The sequence below is a fragment of the Anguilla rostrata genome, chromosome 8, assembly GCF_018555375.3.
Source record: "Anguilla rostrata isolate EN2019 chromosome 8, ASM1855537v3, whole genome shotgun sequence".
NCBI classification, from domain to species: Eukaryota; Metazoa; Chordata; class Actinopteri; order Anguilliformes; family Anguillidae; genus Anguilla; species Anguilla rostrata.
In genome coordinates this window covers 36,408,513-36,426,212 of record NC_057940.1, presented here as the reverse complement: position 1 = coordinate 36,426,212, position 17,700 = coordinate 36,408,513, and the positions used below count along the sequence as shown (strand labels likewise).

Below are 17,700 nucleotides of genomic sequence, written 5' to 3'. Positions count from 1 at the left end.
GGAGATAAATCACTGAGGGCAGCGAAGAGCCCAGCATTGGTGACCTTTCAAAGGGTAACATTTATGCTTATTGGCTGCAGCGAGACTAGATTGACTTGAAAAATCTTCTGGCAGAGCAGCAGCCACTAAAACTCCCATTTTAATGGGAATACTTTGGGGATTTCGGGTTCCACTCAGTCGAACACATTACGACTGTAATTTAGAATGCATAAATATTTGGATAATACTAGGTGCAGAGTCATTGTGTTTGAAGGAGAACATTTCATGCACAATTGGTGCAGGCAGCTGGCAGGGACCCAGCTGGCCAGATGGATATCTCAACGAATGTAATCCCTCCTTAGGGTGACACTATTTTCAGTTATATACTGCCCAGCAGGAATGCTGGCCACAGTTGGCCCTGGCAAAATCAGGATTTGGTTTAACCATGCGATGCATCACAAACAGAAATCCACTGTATTAGCAGGATCAGCCACCTAGCAGCCCTGCAAAAAATGTTATTTATAGTACAACACCATAAAGTCAAGCTACTGGCACATAATAACTATTTTAATAAACACACCAAATGTAACACCTGACATAAGAACATTGCTGTCAATCATTAAGTTAACTGGCTTATCAATGTAGATAACTTTAAGGTATAGTGATACGCACATAAGACTGTACTAACACCATTCTGTGATGATTTAAATGATGAGAAAACTGCTGTGGAAAAAAATTGTGAGCCTACAAAGATGCTTTTGCACAATATTTATATTTTCCATATTTTAGAAATGGTGTATGAATTTGCTGAATACATTCCTTCTTTCTCTGGAAAAAATATGAGCTAACTAAATTTAGTTAGCTACATACTTCAGTTTGTAGTGTGTGTGTGTGCGTGGAATTACCTTTTTCATAAATATACATGTCTATGAAATGCACCAAGCTCCTGAATATTCACCACCTACAGTGCAAGGGGCGTAATGAAGGGAAGCGGAAGTTCCGCCATCTCTGGATCTGATCTCTGTAGTAAGCTTCATTCCAGGGAGCATCTTCTACTGCGGGGTTAGTACCAAAGAAAATAACTGTCGAACGATTACAGCAATTATTGTTTAGCCGTTTTCGAGAAAATGTAAGACGTCAGATTTCAAGAAACTGTCACATTTTTTATGCCATATGGTAGATGTAGTTGAACGCATTTTCTGCTTAAACAGACCCTGCATTTTTCAGCTACTTGGCTGAAGTTAGCTAGCAACTAGCTGCTGTCACAGACTTGGTTTATCTTGTGTGGAGACTAGCTAACTTGCTATTCGCCTACCAAATTTGGCTCAATATCACATAATATCACGTATAGTTTATTTGCCTGAATTCTTTCCGTAGTCCAAAATCCTCACCCAGAATTTTATTTGCACCCAGTCAAGGTTTGCAGAGGAGGAGGAAAGGGGTGTGAATGAACGGTACCAGTAAGTAGCTGGCTGGGTAGATAACTAGACAGTTGGCTAAATCTTCTTTTACGTTTATTGTTAGCTTGCTGACTAACGAAATGAAAGTGGTCGGTAGATAGCTCGCTAGCCATGGTTAGATTGCTGGTAGACAAGTCGACAGTGCGCGAAACCTGGTCTTTTGGATGCATGTTTATTCGGCTAATTTGCTAACATTGGCATAGCTGCATGCGTTATTTTGCGTCTCAATACTCCAATAACGTTAGCCATGCTTAATTGTGGAGGTTGCATCGCCACTTAATCGTTTATGTCTGAAAGATTGCAATAGCTTGCGTTATTATACCCGCCTAGGAAAAGCAGTTTCCAAGCTGTATTGCTGACTGAAGCTAAAAAAGTAGCTAGCCTAGCAGCTATGGTGAACTGAACGCTTTGGATTACTGCTGTCTTCATTATGTAGTTGTGTATGCACTGTATCTTTTTGAATGAACATTTCACTGAGGCATTTATTAATTTATTTGTTTCAATTAAGAAAGTCAAATATTGCTACCCTGTGAAGCGTTGAGCTGGACCTATCCTTCGTTTATTTATTTGTGATTTGCACCTTCGACCATTTTACTAGGGATTGTTTTCTCATATGAAATCTTTCTTTAAATGCGTTGTTCTTTTGTGTTTTTATTATTGTTGTAATTTGTGCAGTTTCCTTTCCCAGATTTTTGGGGCTTGGGCCCAATGTCATCCTGGAGAGGGGCGCAGAGCATGAGCCAGAGCACTCAGTGAATGAGCGGTGCCCAGGAAAGCCATTCCCACCATCCCCACATTCCAGCTTGAACAGGTGAGGCCGAGGGGAGAGAAAACAAGGCGACTTAAATGAGCTGCTAGGTTTGCTCCGTTTTACTTTGCTCGGGATGCCTTTCCCATCCATAATCTTGCCCTGTTCAGGACAGGGCAAATAATCAATTCACATATAACTTTGCATCTCTCAAATTGCAGTGGAGAATTTCATTTCCAGTTCCTTTCCGTACATCCTGAATCAATAACTGCTGTCTCATTCTCACTTTTTTTGTCCTGATGTCCCATATTTTATTTTATGTATTTGCTTTCAGCTCGTTTGTTTAACGTTGGACAAGACGACAGCTGGAATTGGGCGTTTTGCTATTTGGAAATGGAAAAAATAATACATATAATGCGTTGTTCAAAATTTTGGTTTTACTTCCTGAATATAACCCGTGTCATTGCTTGCTATGAACAATTCCTTGCTATTCCAATAGTATTGAGAACAATTTGAAGTACCTCAGTACCTTTATTGTTTTTATTCAAGTGTTGCTAGTGTCCCTAATATTGAATCAAAAAGATTATTAATATGTAATATTGTTAGGTGGCGGTTAATATGACCATCAAGCTGACCTGAGTATTGAAAGCACGTGACTTGAATTGCTTTTATGGATAACCTATATATGATTTGTGTGCAACCAAACCATATAACCAAAAGGCCTTTCTTTCTAATGTATGGATGGGTTTTTTGCAAAGAAGACTATTTAGAAAGTTGGAAATTAAAGTGAAGTTGGAATATAAATTTTTTATTATTGTTTTTTAAGTGTGCTGTAAACAGTTAACAGTTAAAGAAACGACAGTTGTCCTTAGATTATACAGTTTGCAAACCAATAATGTTGATCATTAAAAAATCAAGTTTTTGACTGGAATGTGTCTCTGGTGGCATTAAAGCTCTTCCACTGTCTTCTCTTTTGGGCAGACCTCATTAGTGCTACACGTTCACCCGGTCACCATGTCGACCTCAATGCTACGCCGGCAGCTGAAGAACATTGTTCAGAACTTCTCTGAGGCAGAGATCAAGGTGAGACCTTACTGTCCCTTTTCTCACCTGTGTTTTACACCTGTTTCTCTTTTTCCTCCTCTGCATTCTTCTTTCATTGTTTTGCGAAATCAATGTAGTCCACTATCCCTCCCGCCCCAAAAATTATATCTCTCTGTCAGGTAAGGGAAGCGACCTCCAATGACCCCTGGGGCCCATCCAGCTCTCTGATGGCTGAAATTTCCGACCTGACCTACAATGTTGTGGCCTGCTCTGAAATCATGACCATGGTGTGGAAACGCCTCAACGACAGTGGGAAGAACTGGAGGCATGTCTATAAGGTGAGTCAGAAGCAGAGCATGGAGGCTATAACATAAGAGACTGAGACTGTGGCCTACTTTTTCAAATCTTTCAAATACATTTTACAGTTTTGACATGCGACAAATGCTTTGAGCCAGAGTAACAGAAAGGTGTAATTAACATGGTAAGCAAACGGGAGGGTTGCATGCGCTCACGAGTGTGTTGTAACACATGACCTGCTCCTTCGCTACTACAGAGAAAGGCTGATTTTGGGCACATTTAAAACAGCACTGATGGCAGTTCTGTATTTTCCCATTGTTGCAGTGCTATTGAAAAGAAAACCGAAGAAATGAGAAAGGCGTATTATGTTCCTGTATCTCTTCAGATGATGGTTTTAGTCAACTATGCGTGGGCTAGACAGACAGCACCACAACACTATTAAACAAATTTGAGGGAGGGAGGGCAAGAAAGTCAAAGAAGGGAAAGACAATAAAAAAGGATAATCTAATGCATATAAATGCGCATCTAGAAATTTCATGTTTATTTAAAAATATTTTAAAAATGTGAAAATCTTACTCGTTTAAAAAACTGTCACTATGTAAAGCATCTCAGTTGTCTCATACATTCAGGTTTCATAGACTTTGAGTGTTCAGAAAAGTGCTATATAAATGTAATGATTCATTCATTCATTCATAGATGCATAGAAAATGAAATTTACAGATAAAATGGCTGTCACATGAAATAGCATTTTTTTGTGAATGTAAATTTTTTTGGCGTAGCATTTATAGAGTAGTGTTGTCATCCCTGGAAGTCTTGATTTTAAAACTTTGGCAAATAGTTTTCTAGCACCACCTTCTGGTCTCTATTCTCATATCCTCCCCTGATAACTATCGTTGAATTGGTCACTATTATTAGATTGTCACTTTTTTTCATTTTCCAAGAAATATACCTTATTTTAGTGTTTGTATGAAACTGTAATTGGTGCCTGAATGTACTGTGGCCACCATTGGCTCAGTGTTAATGATATGAGTTGTTCCCCAGGCCATGACTCTGCTGGATTACCTGCTAAAGACGGGCTCTGACCGTGTGGCCCAGCAGTGCAACGAGAACATCTACGTTCTGCAGACTCTGAGGGAATTCCAGTTCATCGACAGGGATGGCAAAGACCAGGTACTGCAGCGTGTGCACAGTCACACATATGCACACGTGCACAAGCTTGCTGCCATGCTGTCAAGCATTAATGTGTATGTACCCAGTGCCTCACCTCATCATATGCACATGCAGGCATGTGCTGGCATGTGCATATACACGCATATAAACACAAATGCCCAAGCATGAGCGTGCATACACACGTATATGCACGCACGCACACGCACACACACACACACACACACACACACACACTCTCTCCAAATAAATTACCATAAATACCAGGGACAAGATACTGTATGCAGTATTCAGCAGAAATGGCTCCATAGTACTAAGCGTTGTTTTGAACAGGGTGTGAACGTGAGGGAGAAGGCGAAGCAGCTAGTCACTCTGCTGAAAGATGAAGAGAAGCTAAAGGAAGAGAGAGCCCAGGCACTGAAGACCAAAGAGAAGATGGCACAGACCACCAGTGGTGAGCGAGCGTTCCCCTTCCCCTCCTCAGCCTTCATTCACTGAGATAAAGTGAAGGCTCTCATGAACCGCACGGCTAATTATAGAGGTGCTGAAAAAAATCTGGGTTTTCTTGTGTGTGTGTGTGTGTGTGAGCGATCTGGAGCCCTTGCAACATTCGAGTCTGCACGTAGCTATGCGGGGTGCAAGATTAAACAGGATACATTCATGTATAAATGATCCTGTTTTTTAAACCAGCTTAAGACCCTGCAACATTTTGAGGAGCTGGTGCCAGGCGGTGTGGTGCGCACTTCCAGAAGTGTATATGCGACACGACTCTGATGAGCTAATCAAGTAGCGGACTTGCGCGCAAACGTTTGAGTACCTCATCCTTCCCTCGAGTAAATATAAACCTCTCAGTCCTGCCAGAAGGCTTCAGCTATGTGAATTTGACTGGATCTTTGAAGCGCATGAACATCGCAGCATAAACAGATAAAAATGTATATGAAACGTGGCTGTTCAGTTCTGGTATTTCATACATGTACTGAGTTGTGTTGAGGAGGTATAGGGAAAAACTGATTTTGATGCATGAGAAAATAGTATTACGGGAGAGTAAGGAGGTACAGTACTTCTAACGTTGAGTTCTTTTCTATGTCCCCAACAGACATAAGGGCAGAGAAGAGTGTGGATTAAAATGGGGGAAATGTATCTATATGAAGACGCGGGTGGCTAAACTAGAGGTTGAAGTGAAACTGCTGTTCCTATTTTATTGTGGTTGAAAAATGAAAGGCAACAGTGGACAGTCTAAGAGAAGGGCTCTTGTAAACAAACACATTGTTTGTCAGTATCCAGACACGTTTGTCTGTTATTCTTCCCTTCCTCCCCCGCTCCCTTATTCGTCCCCTAGCCTCCTCCACGTCTCCGGCCCCAGCCCTGAGCTTGGCTAACCGGCCGGGCGGTCTCCAGCTGGGCGGAGTTGCATCCCTGATCAAAGCGCCTGAGTCACAGGCGGCTGGGGACGAGACCAAGAGCAAGGAGGAAGCTGACCAGGTAAAAGCTAGCGGTGAGCCGCACGGTCTGATTCTTTGACTGTCTGGTGTGGCTTTTCCGGACACGACTGCCGTTCGACTAATACGGACCAATATCTGTTGCAGGAGAACCGTGTTACTTTTTTTTTTTTGCAGGCTGTAGACGTAATCATAAAACTGCTACACGATATGTTAGACACTACCAAGCTCCGTCCCCTGAGTCCCCTCTATAAATACCGCTTTCTCGCGTTTCAAACGTGCGACTTGCCGGTTCTTGCCAGACACCTGTGTCTCATACTGAGCTCGTAGGAGTGCTAGCAGTCACTTTGCATTCCGATACTAGGTTAGGTATTTATTAGCCGTCTTGTGTGTTTATTTGCTTTCCTCTATTGCAGCAAAGTTAGGTTGCGACACGCGAGGATATCCTTCAGTTAGCTCAGTGGCTGTGTAACATTAGCAAGCTGCAACTTTCTTTATATATAGCTGCAGCCTTCAGTCTGCTATTGAGCCTGTTTTGTTAGAAGCACGGTGAAATGCTATAGCCTAAGCACGCACGCTCGCAAACATGTTGTTGATTTTATTGCTTTGTTTTTTTTTTTTTGTTTTTTTTTTGCATCTTTTATTTAGTCTAGCTTGGATGTTTGTAGTTAAGACTATGGCACGCGGGGGTAGCTTTGGGTTACTTGCATATTGGTGCAATGGAGCAGCTCATTGTTTGTCTGCTTTGTGTAGAACTCTTCCCTTCCCCTGCTGAGCACTCACAAAGCAGTAAATGTGTAATTTACGTCTATTCACTGTTGCGTCTTTATAACAATGTTCGCGTGCCATTTTACAGCGAAACCACACCGAAGTGTCAGCCACACAGAGCAGTCTGTGTTCTGTTTTTTTTCCTTTTCCAACTATGACATCAACTATGACTACTGGAGTTTGACTTCGGATATGGATCCAACTCCGACGGTGATGCGGTCGGCTCCGGTCTAGTAAAACCATAAGGACCTACCACATTGGGGTTTATCCCTCTAATTTTCCATTGTGTGGAAAGCAGGGGAAATTCACACCCTCCTGCCAACAAAGTGGAAAAAAAACATGTCCATGTCTTGAACTGACTAAACCCTTTTTACAGCCTAGAATCCTTAGTTTTCCTTTCAGGATGGAGTTAGCATTGGTGAGGCAATAATTTGGTTTACCAGTCAGTCACACTAATGGTGTGTGAGAATTCAAATAGAGACACCTGCAAAAAAAAGCACATGTGATTGACTGCCGGCATGCCGGCGCGTGGGTCGCGACATTAAGACTGCTTTGGAGCGGTTGCAGTTTAGGAGAGGCAGAGGGAGAAGCCTAAAAAGGCACCAGAGCTTTCTGTTCTCATCACCTGTCACTCAGGTCACCTGATCCGTCAGTGTGTGCCCCCCCACCCACTCCCCTCTTGCCCGAGCCTGTGATGCTCTCGGTTCACTGTACCGTATTCGGTCTGTATATAGGAGTGTGTAATATGTATACAAAGGTCTGTGGTGTGTCTCATACATTAACATACATTACATAAAACTATAAATAGTGGTTGTTTTGTTGGGTAAGACATCAGGATCCCTACGGGTTCACCAAATTAGAATGCAGTATTGGAGAGGACTTTTAAAGGGGTGTGTTTACCCAGACAGGAAATTAAGGTACATTTCAACTTACCCAGAGTACTATCTATCTATACAGATGGTTTAATTGAGATTTGGTGATTTTTCTAGATATCCACTGCAGCTCACCCTGATGCAACAGACCTAAACTGGTCCAAGCTTTTGGTGCCTCAATGCTTCGAAATTTACATTAGAAAAACTCAACAGCAACGTCCCTTCCCAAATATAATGCCACCATTACTCATAAACATCCCCAGAGCTTAAGTCTTAGTGCAAGGTGTCAAATCAAATCAAAATTTACAAAGAGCATGTAAAGAAGCTATAACAAAAATCAAACAAAGAGCTTTAAAAAAAAAAAAAAAATACAGTGTAATAAAAATACAATACAATATAATATATTATCAAAAACATAAATTATGGCCATTAATATCTCAATCGTGAATTTGAAATCTGTTACCTGCTTTAAAAAAGTAATTGGCTAACGGGCTAGTATGCGGAATGTGACCATTTGTCGTAGTTTCAATATAACAAAAGTTCATTGTACCGTATTCAGTGTTAAAGGTCTGTGGTGTGTCTCCACTGCTTGTGTACAAACACACCGTTAACCCCTCCCTCTCTCTCGCTGTCCTGGAAGGCCCCGCAGACTGAGGGGGGGTCCTCCAATCTGTGGGGAGCCCCGGCCGCTCCCGCCGACTCCTCTGCCCCGCCCGCCGGCTCAGACCCCTGGGGCGGGCCCACCTCCTCGCCCCCCGCGAACTCCGACCCCTGGGGCAGATCCGCCTCTTCTCCCCCGGGGGAGTCGGACCCCTGGGGCGACGGGGGTACCGCTGCGAACACCTCCTCTGACCCGTGGGGAGATTCGTCCAAAGCGAGCAACGACCCATGGGGCTCCTCCGCGGGTGAGTGGGAAGATCAGTCACATGACTACAGGAATACGGGAGGCCTCAGACAGTCCTCAAAGGCCGGGAACACTCAGATATAGAGGAGCATGCCCAATATTAGGCAGTAAGTTAGAATCCAAGGTGGAGCTTTGCCGTGGCACCCTGGAGCAGGGAACTTGACCCAAACTGCTTGAGTTAAGATGCACAGCGGTATAAATGGATAGTATGTAAGAGATTATAAGCAGTGTACGGATGAGTGTCTGCTCAGTCCGAAGTGTAAATGTTCAGACAGGCAGTGAGGTTTGATACTGCCTCTGCCAGGAATATTGTACAAATTGTACGAATTCTCATCACCTCATTTAAGGTGGTGGATGGCTGATCAAGCTTATGCTATGTGGGAAGGAAAGCAGCTTGTTGCAGTAAACTTGTGGCGTGCTGTGTGTCACTTCTGCATGTGAAAAAGTCGTAGTTTTCACACGCCACCTTTACAGAGGAGCTCTATCGTAAGATGTGGGAGGGTATGAGGGTCTATGTTAATACAACAGGTAATATGGTGGTTTTATTGTGTCCATTTGTGTGGAGACCAGTTCAGATGAAACCCAGCACCTTCTCAGTCTGTGCGTATTGCAGTCCATACAAACAGTATGTTAACGGCGAGCGTGTGTATTGTCTCTCTTACTCAGCTGTCAGTCCGCCCGGTGGGGACCCCTGGGGAGCTGGTACTGCAGCGGCCGGCGATCCCTGGGGGACGGGCGGAGGGGCCCCAGCTGCTGACTCTACGACCTCTGACCCCTGGGGAGGCCCCGCAAATGGCGCAGGTAACTCACCTTCCCCTCTTGTGGCTACACAAGGGCTCTTTTACTCGCAGTTTACACTGCAGATGCTGACAGACACGAGGGCAACCACCTGGTGTGTGGCTCTAATTCAGCAGCGGTCACTGCCCTACCGCCATCTTTCACATTCATTTTTCCCACGGCGCGCAGTAACTGCTGCCGTGGGCTATGCATGGCAAATTGTGGTCACTCACTCACTCACTCACTCACAGACGACCTTTGAGGGACGTTTTGTGGGACGCATGAGCAGGTGGTGCCGGCTAAAATGTGACTGCGGAAGTGAGTTGCGCTGTGGGTCTCGACGGTTCCGTGCTTGCTAATATTATCTGTCAGGTTTTATCATTTGTGACGTGTAGATTTCCACAATGTTCCTGACAAGAATTTCAAATGCAAGACAGGTTGTGCTTTAAATAAGTGTGCTTTTGTCTCATATTACACATGGGCACATGTGTGCGGTTGTAGATGTACACAATGGAAACTCAAGGCTAAATATACTATTCAAATGCTCATTCATTAACAGACCCATGAAACTATAAATAGTGGTTATTTTGTTGTGTAAAACTTCAGGATCCTTACAGGTTCATCAAATTAGAATGCAGTATTGGAGAGGGCTCTTAAAGGGGTGTACTTACCCAGACAGGAAATTAAGGTCCATCTACGCTTACCCAGAATATTGTCTATCCGTCCAAATGGTTTTATTGAGATTTGGTGAGTTTTATAGATATCCACTGCAGCACATCCTGATGCAACGGACCTAAACTGGTCCAAGCTTTTTGTGCCTCATTGCATCAAAATTTACATTTGAGAAACTCAACAGCAATGTCACTTTCCAAATATAATGCCACCGTTATTCATAAACATCCACAGAGCTTAATTTTGCATGGTTTAATCAAAAACAGAATTTACACCCGTTAAAACCAACCGTGAATTTCGAAGCCGTTACGTGCTTTAAAAAAGTAAGTTGCTAACGGGCTAGTATGAAACTTGAGTGGTGGTGATGTGATGTTTGTTGTAGTTTCAGTGTAGCAACTTGTTAGCCACTTACTTTTTTAAAGCACATAACAGCCTTGAAATTCACTGTTGAGATATTGATGAGTGCAATTTATGTTGTTGAAGAAAGTGTGAGACTATCTTAGGGTTATGCTAACTACAGACCTTAGTTTCTGCGTAAATCGAAAACCCTAAGAGAAGAAAAAACATTGAAAACCTGCTGAGGGAACCCATGGCTCCAAAATGCGAACTCACTTCCAGGTTTTAGGTCTACACACTGTAACCCTCTATACAGACATGCTATGGTTCAGACTGTGTGGGGGTACATTGGTAGAGAAAGTATAAGAAAGATGAAATTGTGCAAAATTAAGCTCTGTGGCTGTTCATGAGTAACCGAATATCCAAAGAGCTTAATCTTGCATATTTTGCATTATATTAGGTGGCATTATATCTGGAAAGAGACGTTGCTGTTGAAACATACCTTTTAGGGTAAACTGTCGCTTTAAATGCACGTGCAATGAAATGTCCAGTGTAGCAAATTTCACCCATTCAAAATACAGTATTGCAAAGCACTTGTGACTACACATGAAATAAAATGTCCAGTGTAGTCATTTTCACTCCATCAGAATGCAGTTTTAGAGAGGACTTCTTAATTGCACATGAAATGAAGTACCCAATATAGTAACTTTCACCCAATCCGAATGCAGTTTTGTAAATCCATTTTAAATGCACATGAAATTAAGTGTCCAGTGTAGTAATTTTCACCCAATCAGAATGCAGTTTTGGAGAGGACTTTTAAATGCACATGAAATGAAGTGCCCAATATAGTAACTTTCACCCAATCCGAATGCAGTTTTGTAAATCCATTTTAAATGCACATGAAATTAAGTGTCCAGTGTAGTAATTTTCACCCAATCAGAATGCAGTTTTGGAGAGGACTTTTAAATGCACATGAAATGAAAGTGTCCAGTGTAGTAGGTCCCTGTAGTGAGTTGTGAATGGCAGGGTTGAGGCTTCAGGTTACTTGTTTATACTGGGAATTTAGTTACTATTTCTGGTAGATGAGACCTTCTCGTTTTGGCCAGAGAAGCAGCTCAACAAAGTTGATCATAAGCTTCACTCCCCTCCTGGGATCTGGCTGACAATTTGATTTCGCTGCTGCCAGCTGTAAGTCAATACTACAGATGAGAATAAACTGATTTTATTTGTTGTGACTATAGTCTAAAGTGAGCAGAAATTTGGTTTCTTACTTATTTTGAGATTGCCTTGGTCAACATTCATTCTATTACACATGAGTCCACTTTGGTTGTATTCCACTGACTCTCATTGGCAGTATTATTATTATTATTATTATTATTATTATTATTCTGATCATTATTTATTCGCTCAGCAGATCCTGTCATCCATATTGAGTTAACTTTTTAAATATGCTTAATTACATGTAGGAACCTTGTCTGGGGCTATAATGTCAGTGTCCCAACTGGGATTTGAACCTGTAATTAGTTCATTTACTAATATAACCACTGCTCTATGCACTATATTGTCCTGTTGTTCTCTGTGCATGAGAGTGAGAGTGAGCTGGACCTGCTGGTGATATACTGTCAAAACTGGGCCCTGGCAGTAAATTAGAAAAAGACAAAAAATGATGGTCTTCTAAAAAAAACCCCCAAATCTCAGGAAAGTAGGGGAATATAGTACTAACCCCACATCCGTTTCTTTTTTCAGGAGACCAAAAGCTGAGTGATGTCACTGCAGGGGGAGGCGGAGAGGAGGGTGGAGGCAGAGGAGGGGCCCCCGCGTCCTTGGACCTGTCTTCCATAAGCGCTGCTCTCCCTGCCAAAAAAACGCCCGAGTCCTTCCTGGGCGCTAACGCGTCGCTGGTGGATTTAGACTCCCTGATCTCGTCCAAACCCAAACCCAAGCAGTCAGGCCCATCCATGGCCTCCATGGTCACCAAGCCCAGCCCTTTCACGCAGTCGCAGGGTAAGGAAGGATAGCGGGGAGAGGGAGAGAGAAAACTTGCTTTAAAAAAAAAAGAAAATTCAATTCCGTTATCGAGACCGTGATAGTGATTCAGTGTTTTGACGTGGACTATAATTCCCATAGTAGTGGATAATTGGTGTTTAATCCATCTATAACGATATTACCCTCAGCCTCGTAGTTATTAGTGCTTAATCCTCTATTCTCTCTCCGCTCTCATTCTCTTACCTTCCCTCCCACCTTCCCTCCCTCCCCTTGCCTGCTCATTTTTCTCTTTCATTTTTCAGGCTCCTCTCCTGCCCCAGCCATGGCTGTTACCTCAGTCAGTGCCATTTTCGGGCTAGGGGCGTCCCCCGCTGCTCCCCTTACATCCAGCCCTTTTGGTTCAACCCCCTTGTCCTCAGTCTCTCCACTAGCCTCCTATTTTGGGCCAGGCCACCTCCACACTGTCGCCCAGGCGTCCCCTTCCACTTCTGGAAAGTTCCGGACTGCGCCTGAAAAGGGAGCTTAGACGACTCCTCAAGCGAGGAGCAGGCTGGCCGCTTTGGCTCTCCTCACAGAGGGACCTCCCCCTCGGCCATACGCCTGTCACAGGTGGAGGAGTCGTGGAGCTGTGCCAGGCTGTTTTTTTTGAGGCAGGGGCGTTCGGGTGGAGACGGGCAGAGTGGTACGAGACAGAGCAGTAACCACCGGTCCTTTCATTTGAATTCACTCCCTCACCCCTGCCCATCACCCCCCCCCCCTCCCTCCCCATGCCTTCCTCCATCATCACCGTTTGTCTGGAAGCCTTATCCGTTAAACTCAGTATTTTTAAAAAACAGTAACTGAGCAACATTGAACCCAATTTTTTCCTTTATTTAAATGAAAAGCATTTCATGAAATGCGTTTCTTTGCAGCGTGGGATACTGGGTAGCCAACAGAGCATTAGCGCGTTCTGCTAGCCCTTCTGAAAACACACAAAAGTAAGGAACATGGCATGCTGCTATTACTGGGCTGGTAGGGGGAAGGAATTTAGGAAGTTGAACCGCAAAAAAAAATAGATTTTCTCAAAAAGCACAAACATTTCCCTAAAATCCTGCTGTCACACAAAAACGAAGTATGCTATCACGTACAAAGGAAAAGTGATCAGAAAGATGGATTTAAGCAGCATTCATTAAAAAAACACACACACGGAAGCCCATGTAAGCTCAAAATCAGCAGTATGATACACTGTATAAAAAGTCCGATTTCTGAATAATGCCTTTAAGCTCCTGGGAAAACTTCAGTTCAGTCCCAAACCTCTTTCCTGACTGAGTGCTTATAATAGGAGCTCTGGCGACACTCAGCTGTTGATACAGTCACAGGAGGCGGCCAGCAGAATTGTTTACTCTCTAAATCAGTCTCTAATTGGCTCAGATCACCCAGCTGGGTTGTAGATTCAGTTTGTCTCTCTGTGTAGGCATGCAATTTGTGAATGCTGATTATTCCGTTTTAAATATGTCACTTTGCCGGAAACTTCCCTCTCACTCCCCATGGGCTGGAAGTAGCACCTCGAAGTTCTTAAACCCTGAGTAAAAAGTCAGCGCATGTATTTGTGAGCCAGTTGAGCAGTTTGGAAAGTTCAGCCGAATTCAGACCTGCAATTTAGCGAGTGTTCTGCATAACTCATTTGAATGAGAGACTTCGGCAGAAAACGTACTAAAGGGTGGGACTGAATTCGCCTTGTGTTCAGTTAACTTTAACAGTGTTTATGTAATGCAGTCCGATATGTGCTGTACCAGTTAAAGTACTTTAATCAGAGTTCATTGAATGCTGTAAGTTTTTCTGCGTACCCAATGTTATCACTGAGCATAGCTGTTTACTGTCCAATTCTGTGAAACCCCAGTCTGGTGTCGAAGCAATGGTTGAGGTAGAAGGGGTAAAATAATATCAATTTTTAAGAGGTTTTCCTGGAAGAACCTGTGCAGTGTCTGTGGTATCAGACGTTGACTGTAGACATTGTAACTTTAGAAGCATGACTGAACATTAACTCGATACTCAGGATGCACAGGCCTCCAAATAGCGCTAAGCCACAAGGTCTGGGCGAGTCGTCATCGCTGGAGTAAAGGCGATGAAGGTCACGTTCAAATCCCCGTCTCCCATATGGGTATAACCATACAACTCGGGTTAACGGTTGCTATGGTTTGAGATCCATTAAAAACCCCCTGGGGACGTCAGAGTCAGCCTGACCGCAATCTGACCGCGTATCTGACCATGTACAATTTCAGCGGCAGTTGCACGGTCAGCAGTTGGCAGAGGGGGTCCGTCACGGAAAAGCGTCAAGGTTATGTTTCATGCATATTATACAACATCGGATGATTGATTCCGAGCGGCATCTGGTCCAGTCATCATGTAAATGAGCTGACTTTTAATCTTATGTCATGCATTTTCTTCTTTCTGTACTTCTTTCTGGAAACAAATTAGTTTCATGTTTAATCATTAACTTTTCGCATGGATTCAGCTTCTGTTAAAAATGACGTTTGGTGATCGTCTGTGACTTTGTCTGTGTGTTGGAAGTGTATTTGCTTTCGTTATGTTGTGTGGTTAATGTTAGGGTCCCACAGTGCCTGTAGACACTGGGATTTAAAACTCTGGAGGACCTGGAATTCATGTTTTGTTTTTGTTTTTTTTTACTCAAATCTGTCCTTTTTTTCCTTGTCATTCTTCAGTCTCATTCTTTGTGTCTTGTACAGTGTTTCTGCCCTTAGTCCTGCTGCACTGATGAGCGTGGCTTACGATTCGCCACTACTAATGACCTACGTGCTAATGGCAGCCGCATGCTCTCCAGCAACCCCAATGTTGTGGCTACCCTGAAAACTCACTGTCATTAATCTCTTTAGCCTTTTACCAGGGAAAGCCACTGGGGGACGTTCAAAGCAGGGCTTTCAGTTCATGCTTGTGTGTGTGCAGAGCACCTGCTGTCATAGAGGAAGTTGAGGAACACCCGCCAGAAATAAAATACAGAAGGCATTGCCCTAGACCTGTCCTTTCTGCTATTGATTATCTGAGGTAACCAGCTGAAATTTGGGCCTCGAAGCAATTTTCGCAATTATTGGACTTCCTTCTGAACAAAATTCATAAAATGGGATTGACGGGGGTGGTTTTGTAGTGTGTGATGCAGGTTCAAATCCCAGGTGGGGCATTGCTGCTCTGTTCTGTTGCTATGCAGGGATGACACCCAGGTTTGAATGAATGCAAAGTGCATGTGCTCTGCCACCTCCTGCATTGGTTGATTGTCTTTATGGTATTGAGCACTGACCAGAATATGGACATCCCCCCCCCCCGTTAAATGTATTGGAAGTTTTTTTTTTTTTTTTTTAAACATTATTGCAAAACATAATATATTTATTTATGGTTGTTACTTTTTGATATAAAATATCCATGGGAACACACTTTGAATTTGTTTGTTTGTTTATTTATTTATTTATTTATTTATTTATTTATTTGTTTGTTTGTTTGTTTGTTTGTTTGTTTATCTGTTTGTTTATTTATTTATTTATTTAAAATGACATAAGCAGGAACATCCAAGAAGAAACTAAAGCAATCAGAATAGACTTTAGGGGACTGGAACAAATCCATGCTGTTATTTTTCCATTATAGTTTTGATAATTATTTTGTACAGAGAATGAGGCTATTTATTTATTTTGTTGAATCACCTTTCTGTGTTAACTGTGAAAATACACATTTGAGAAATAAAATGAAAAGTAAAAAGGAGTCCACTAGTTGTGTGTTTTTGTGTCTTGGGCACTTAGCACTAGCGTGCACTGTGTGCAACTGCATGCACAATGTCTAATAGTAAGCACTGTCTGTAATAGTATTCACTGTGCTATAGCGTTTATTGTGTGTAATAGTGTACTCTGTGTAATAGTGTGCACAGTGTGTAATGGGGTGCACTGTGTGTAATAGTGTGCACTGTGTAATAGTGTTCACTGTGTTTAATGGGGTGCACTGTGTAATAGCGTGCACTGTGTGTGATAGCATTCTTTGTCCTGCCATTTCCTGTGTTTGTTTGTTTATTTAGATCCCAATTAGCTACTGTATTGTAACAGTAGCTACTCTTCCTGTGTGACTTTCTCTTCTCAAATTATCTCTAAAACCTAAATCGTATCTGAAAACCTATATGATTTCCAATTATGGTAGCTTCATTAGACCGTGGAAAGCCTAGCGTAACCTTCTGTCTTTGTGGACATATCTAATGTTGAAATTCATACTGTCAGTTATGACTGGGAAGGGATATGAGGTCAGATCAGGCTCATAATGACAGGTTGTTCAAGTGGCAGGGAATTTGGACCAACTGACTGTTGCATTCCTAATGGATATTCTAAGCCTCAACTGACAACCTGAACCGTGATTTGCCATCAAGTGTGTTTTGCTAGTGCCAGTTCTAAAGAAGTAAAATAGCCAAGGCAGGATGGCTCCCATTCTGAACTCCCATTGATGGTGGAATAGAATATTTGCACTTGTGCCCAATTTGAACACTTGACAAATGAAAGTCCTACTACATTTAGCAGTATGCCAACCGGTGACATAAGTCCCATTATGTCACTTCCATCATTTGCCTTTGAAATGCTGCAGAAGTTTCAGACGCATGCAACCATAATTTGACATTATAGACTAACCAGATTGACAACTCTGTTCTTAATATAGAAAGTTCCCTCAGCTTTGAAATATTCCAATTTAGTCTTATGAAAATGCACGATCAAGGACAAGGAACTTTCTGTGGATGTTCATAAATGCAGGCAACTGACCAGTCTGCTGTTGGTAAGAAAAGAACTGTTACTAAGTCAAGAAAATGGAGGATAGAAGGTACTCAGAATTCGGCCATCTGGTTAGTTTTTAATCTACTGTACGTGGTGCAACTCAAACAAAATGGTCTGTACCCTGAAGCCTGTATACAATCTATGACAGCCCTCATGATTCAAACACAATTTTGTCCCAGCCACACAAGCACAGTCATGCCCACAGGCCTGGATTAAAATATCATGTCTTCAACCTTCATTTCCAAAATAATGCAAGACAAGTGTATATATCGTTGATCAATGCAATTTATTGAGTTCATTTGGGTGATTGCTGAACTTGCCATGCTGTGTTTATGAATAGCCACTAGAGGTCGCTGTCTCGTTCATTCCCCCTGTCTCTGTGTGAAGGTGCTGTATTATCCCCTCCTCCTCCTCCTTTGCTCCTGTTTCAGTCATGATTGGAGGCTGATTCTTAATTA

At 42.7% G+C, this 17,700-nt stretch overlaps 1 protein-coding gene across 3 annotated transcripts; it reads left to right on the top strand.

The window, feature by feature from the left end:
• The first annotated feature begins 960 nt into the window (after positions 1–960).
• Positions 961–16,196, top strand: LOC135261578 (epsin-1-like). Of its 3 annotated transcripts, none has more exons than XM_064348048.1 (11): positions 961–1,041; positions 2,128–2,250; positions 3,169–3,270; positions 3,411–3,569; positions 4,570–4,698; positions 5,029–5,149; positions 6,035–6,177; positions 8,415–8,679; positions 9,345–9,479; positions 12,210–12,467; positions 12,752–16,196. In XM_064348048.1, exons 3-11 carry the CDS (start codon positions 3,202–3,204, stop codon positions 12,973–12,975), a joined length of 1,503 nt encoding a protein of 500 aa, XP_064204118.1. In that variant the 5' UTR covers positions 961–1,041; positions 2,128–2,250; positions 3,169–3,201; the 3' UTR covers positions 12,976–16,196. The 3 variants fall into 3 exon arrangements, with proteins under 3 accessions (XP_064204118.1, XP_064204119.1, XP_064204120.1); XM_064348049.1 differs by having other exon boundaries at positions 2,115–2,250; XM_064348050.1 differs by lacking the exon at positions 961–1,041 and adding an exon at positions 1,365–1,439.
• Positions 16,197–17,700: the final 1,504 nt, after the last annotated feature.

Coding starts and splice junctions, on each gene's coding strand:
- LOC135261578 (XM_064348048.1), top strand. CDS start 3,202: ATGTCGACCTCAATGCTACGCCGGCAGCTGAAGAACATTGTTCAGAAC. Junction 3,570..4,569: donor ACTGGAGGCATGTCTATAAG/GTGAGTCAGAAG, acceptor GTTGTTCCCCAG/GCCATGACTCTGCTGGATTA. Junction 12,468..12,751: donor CCCTTTCACGCAGTCGCAGG/GTAAGGAAGGAT, acceptor TTCATTTTTCAG/GCTCCTCTCCTGCCCCAGCC.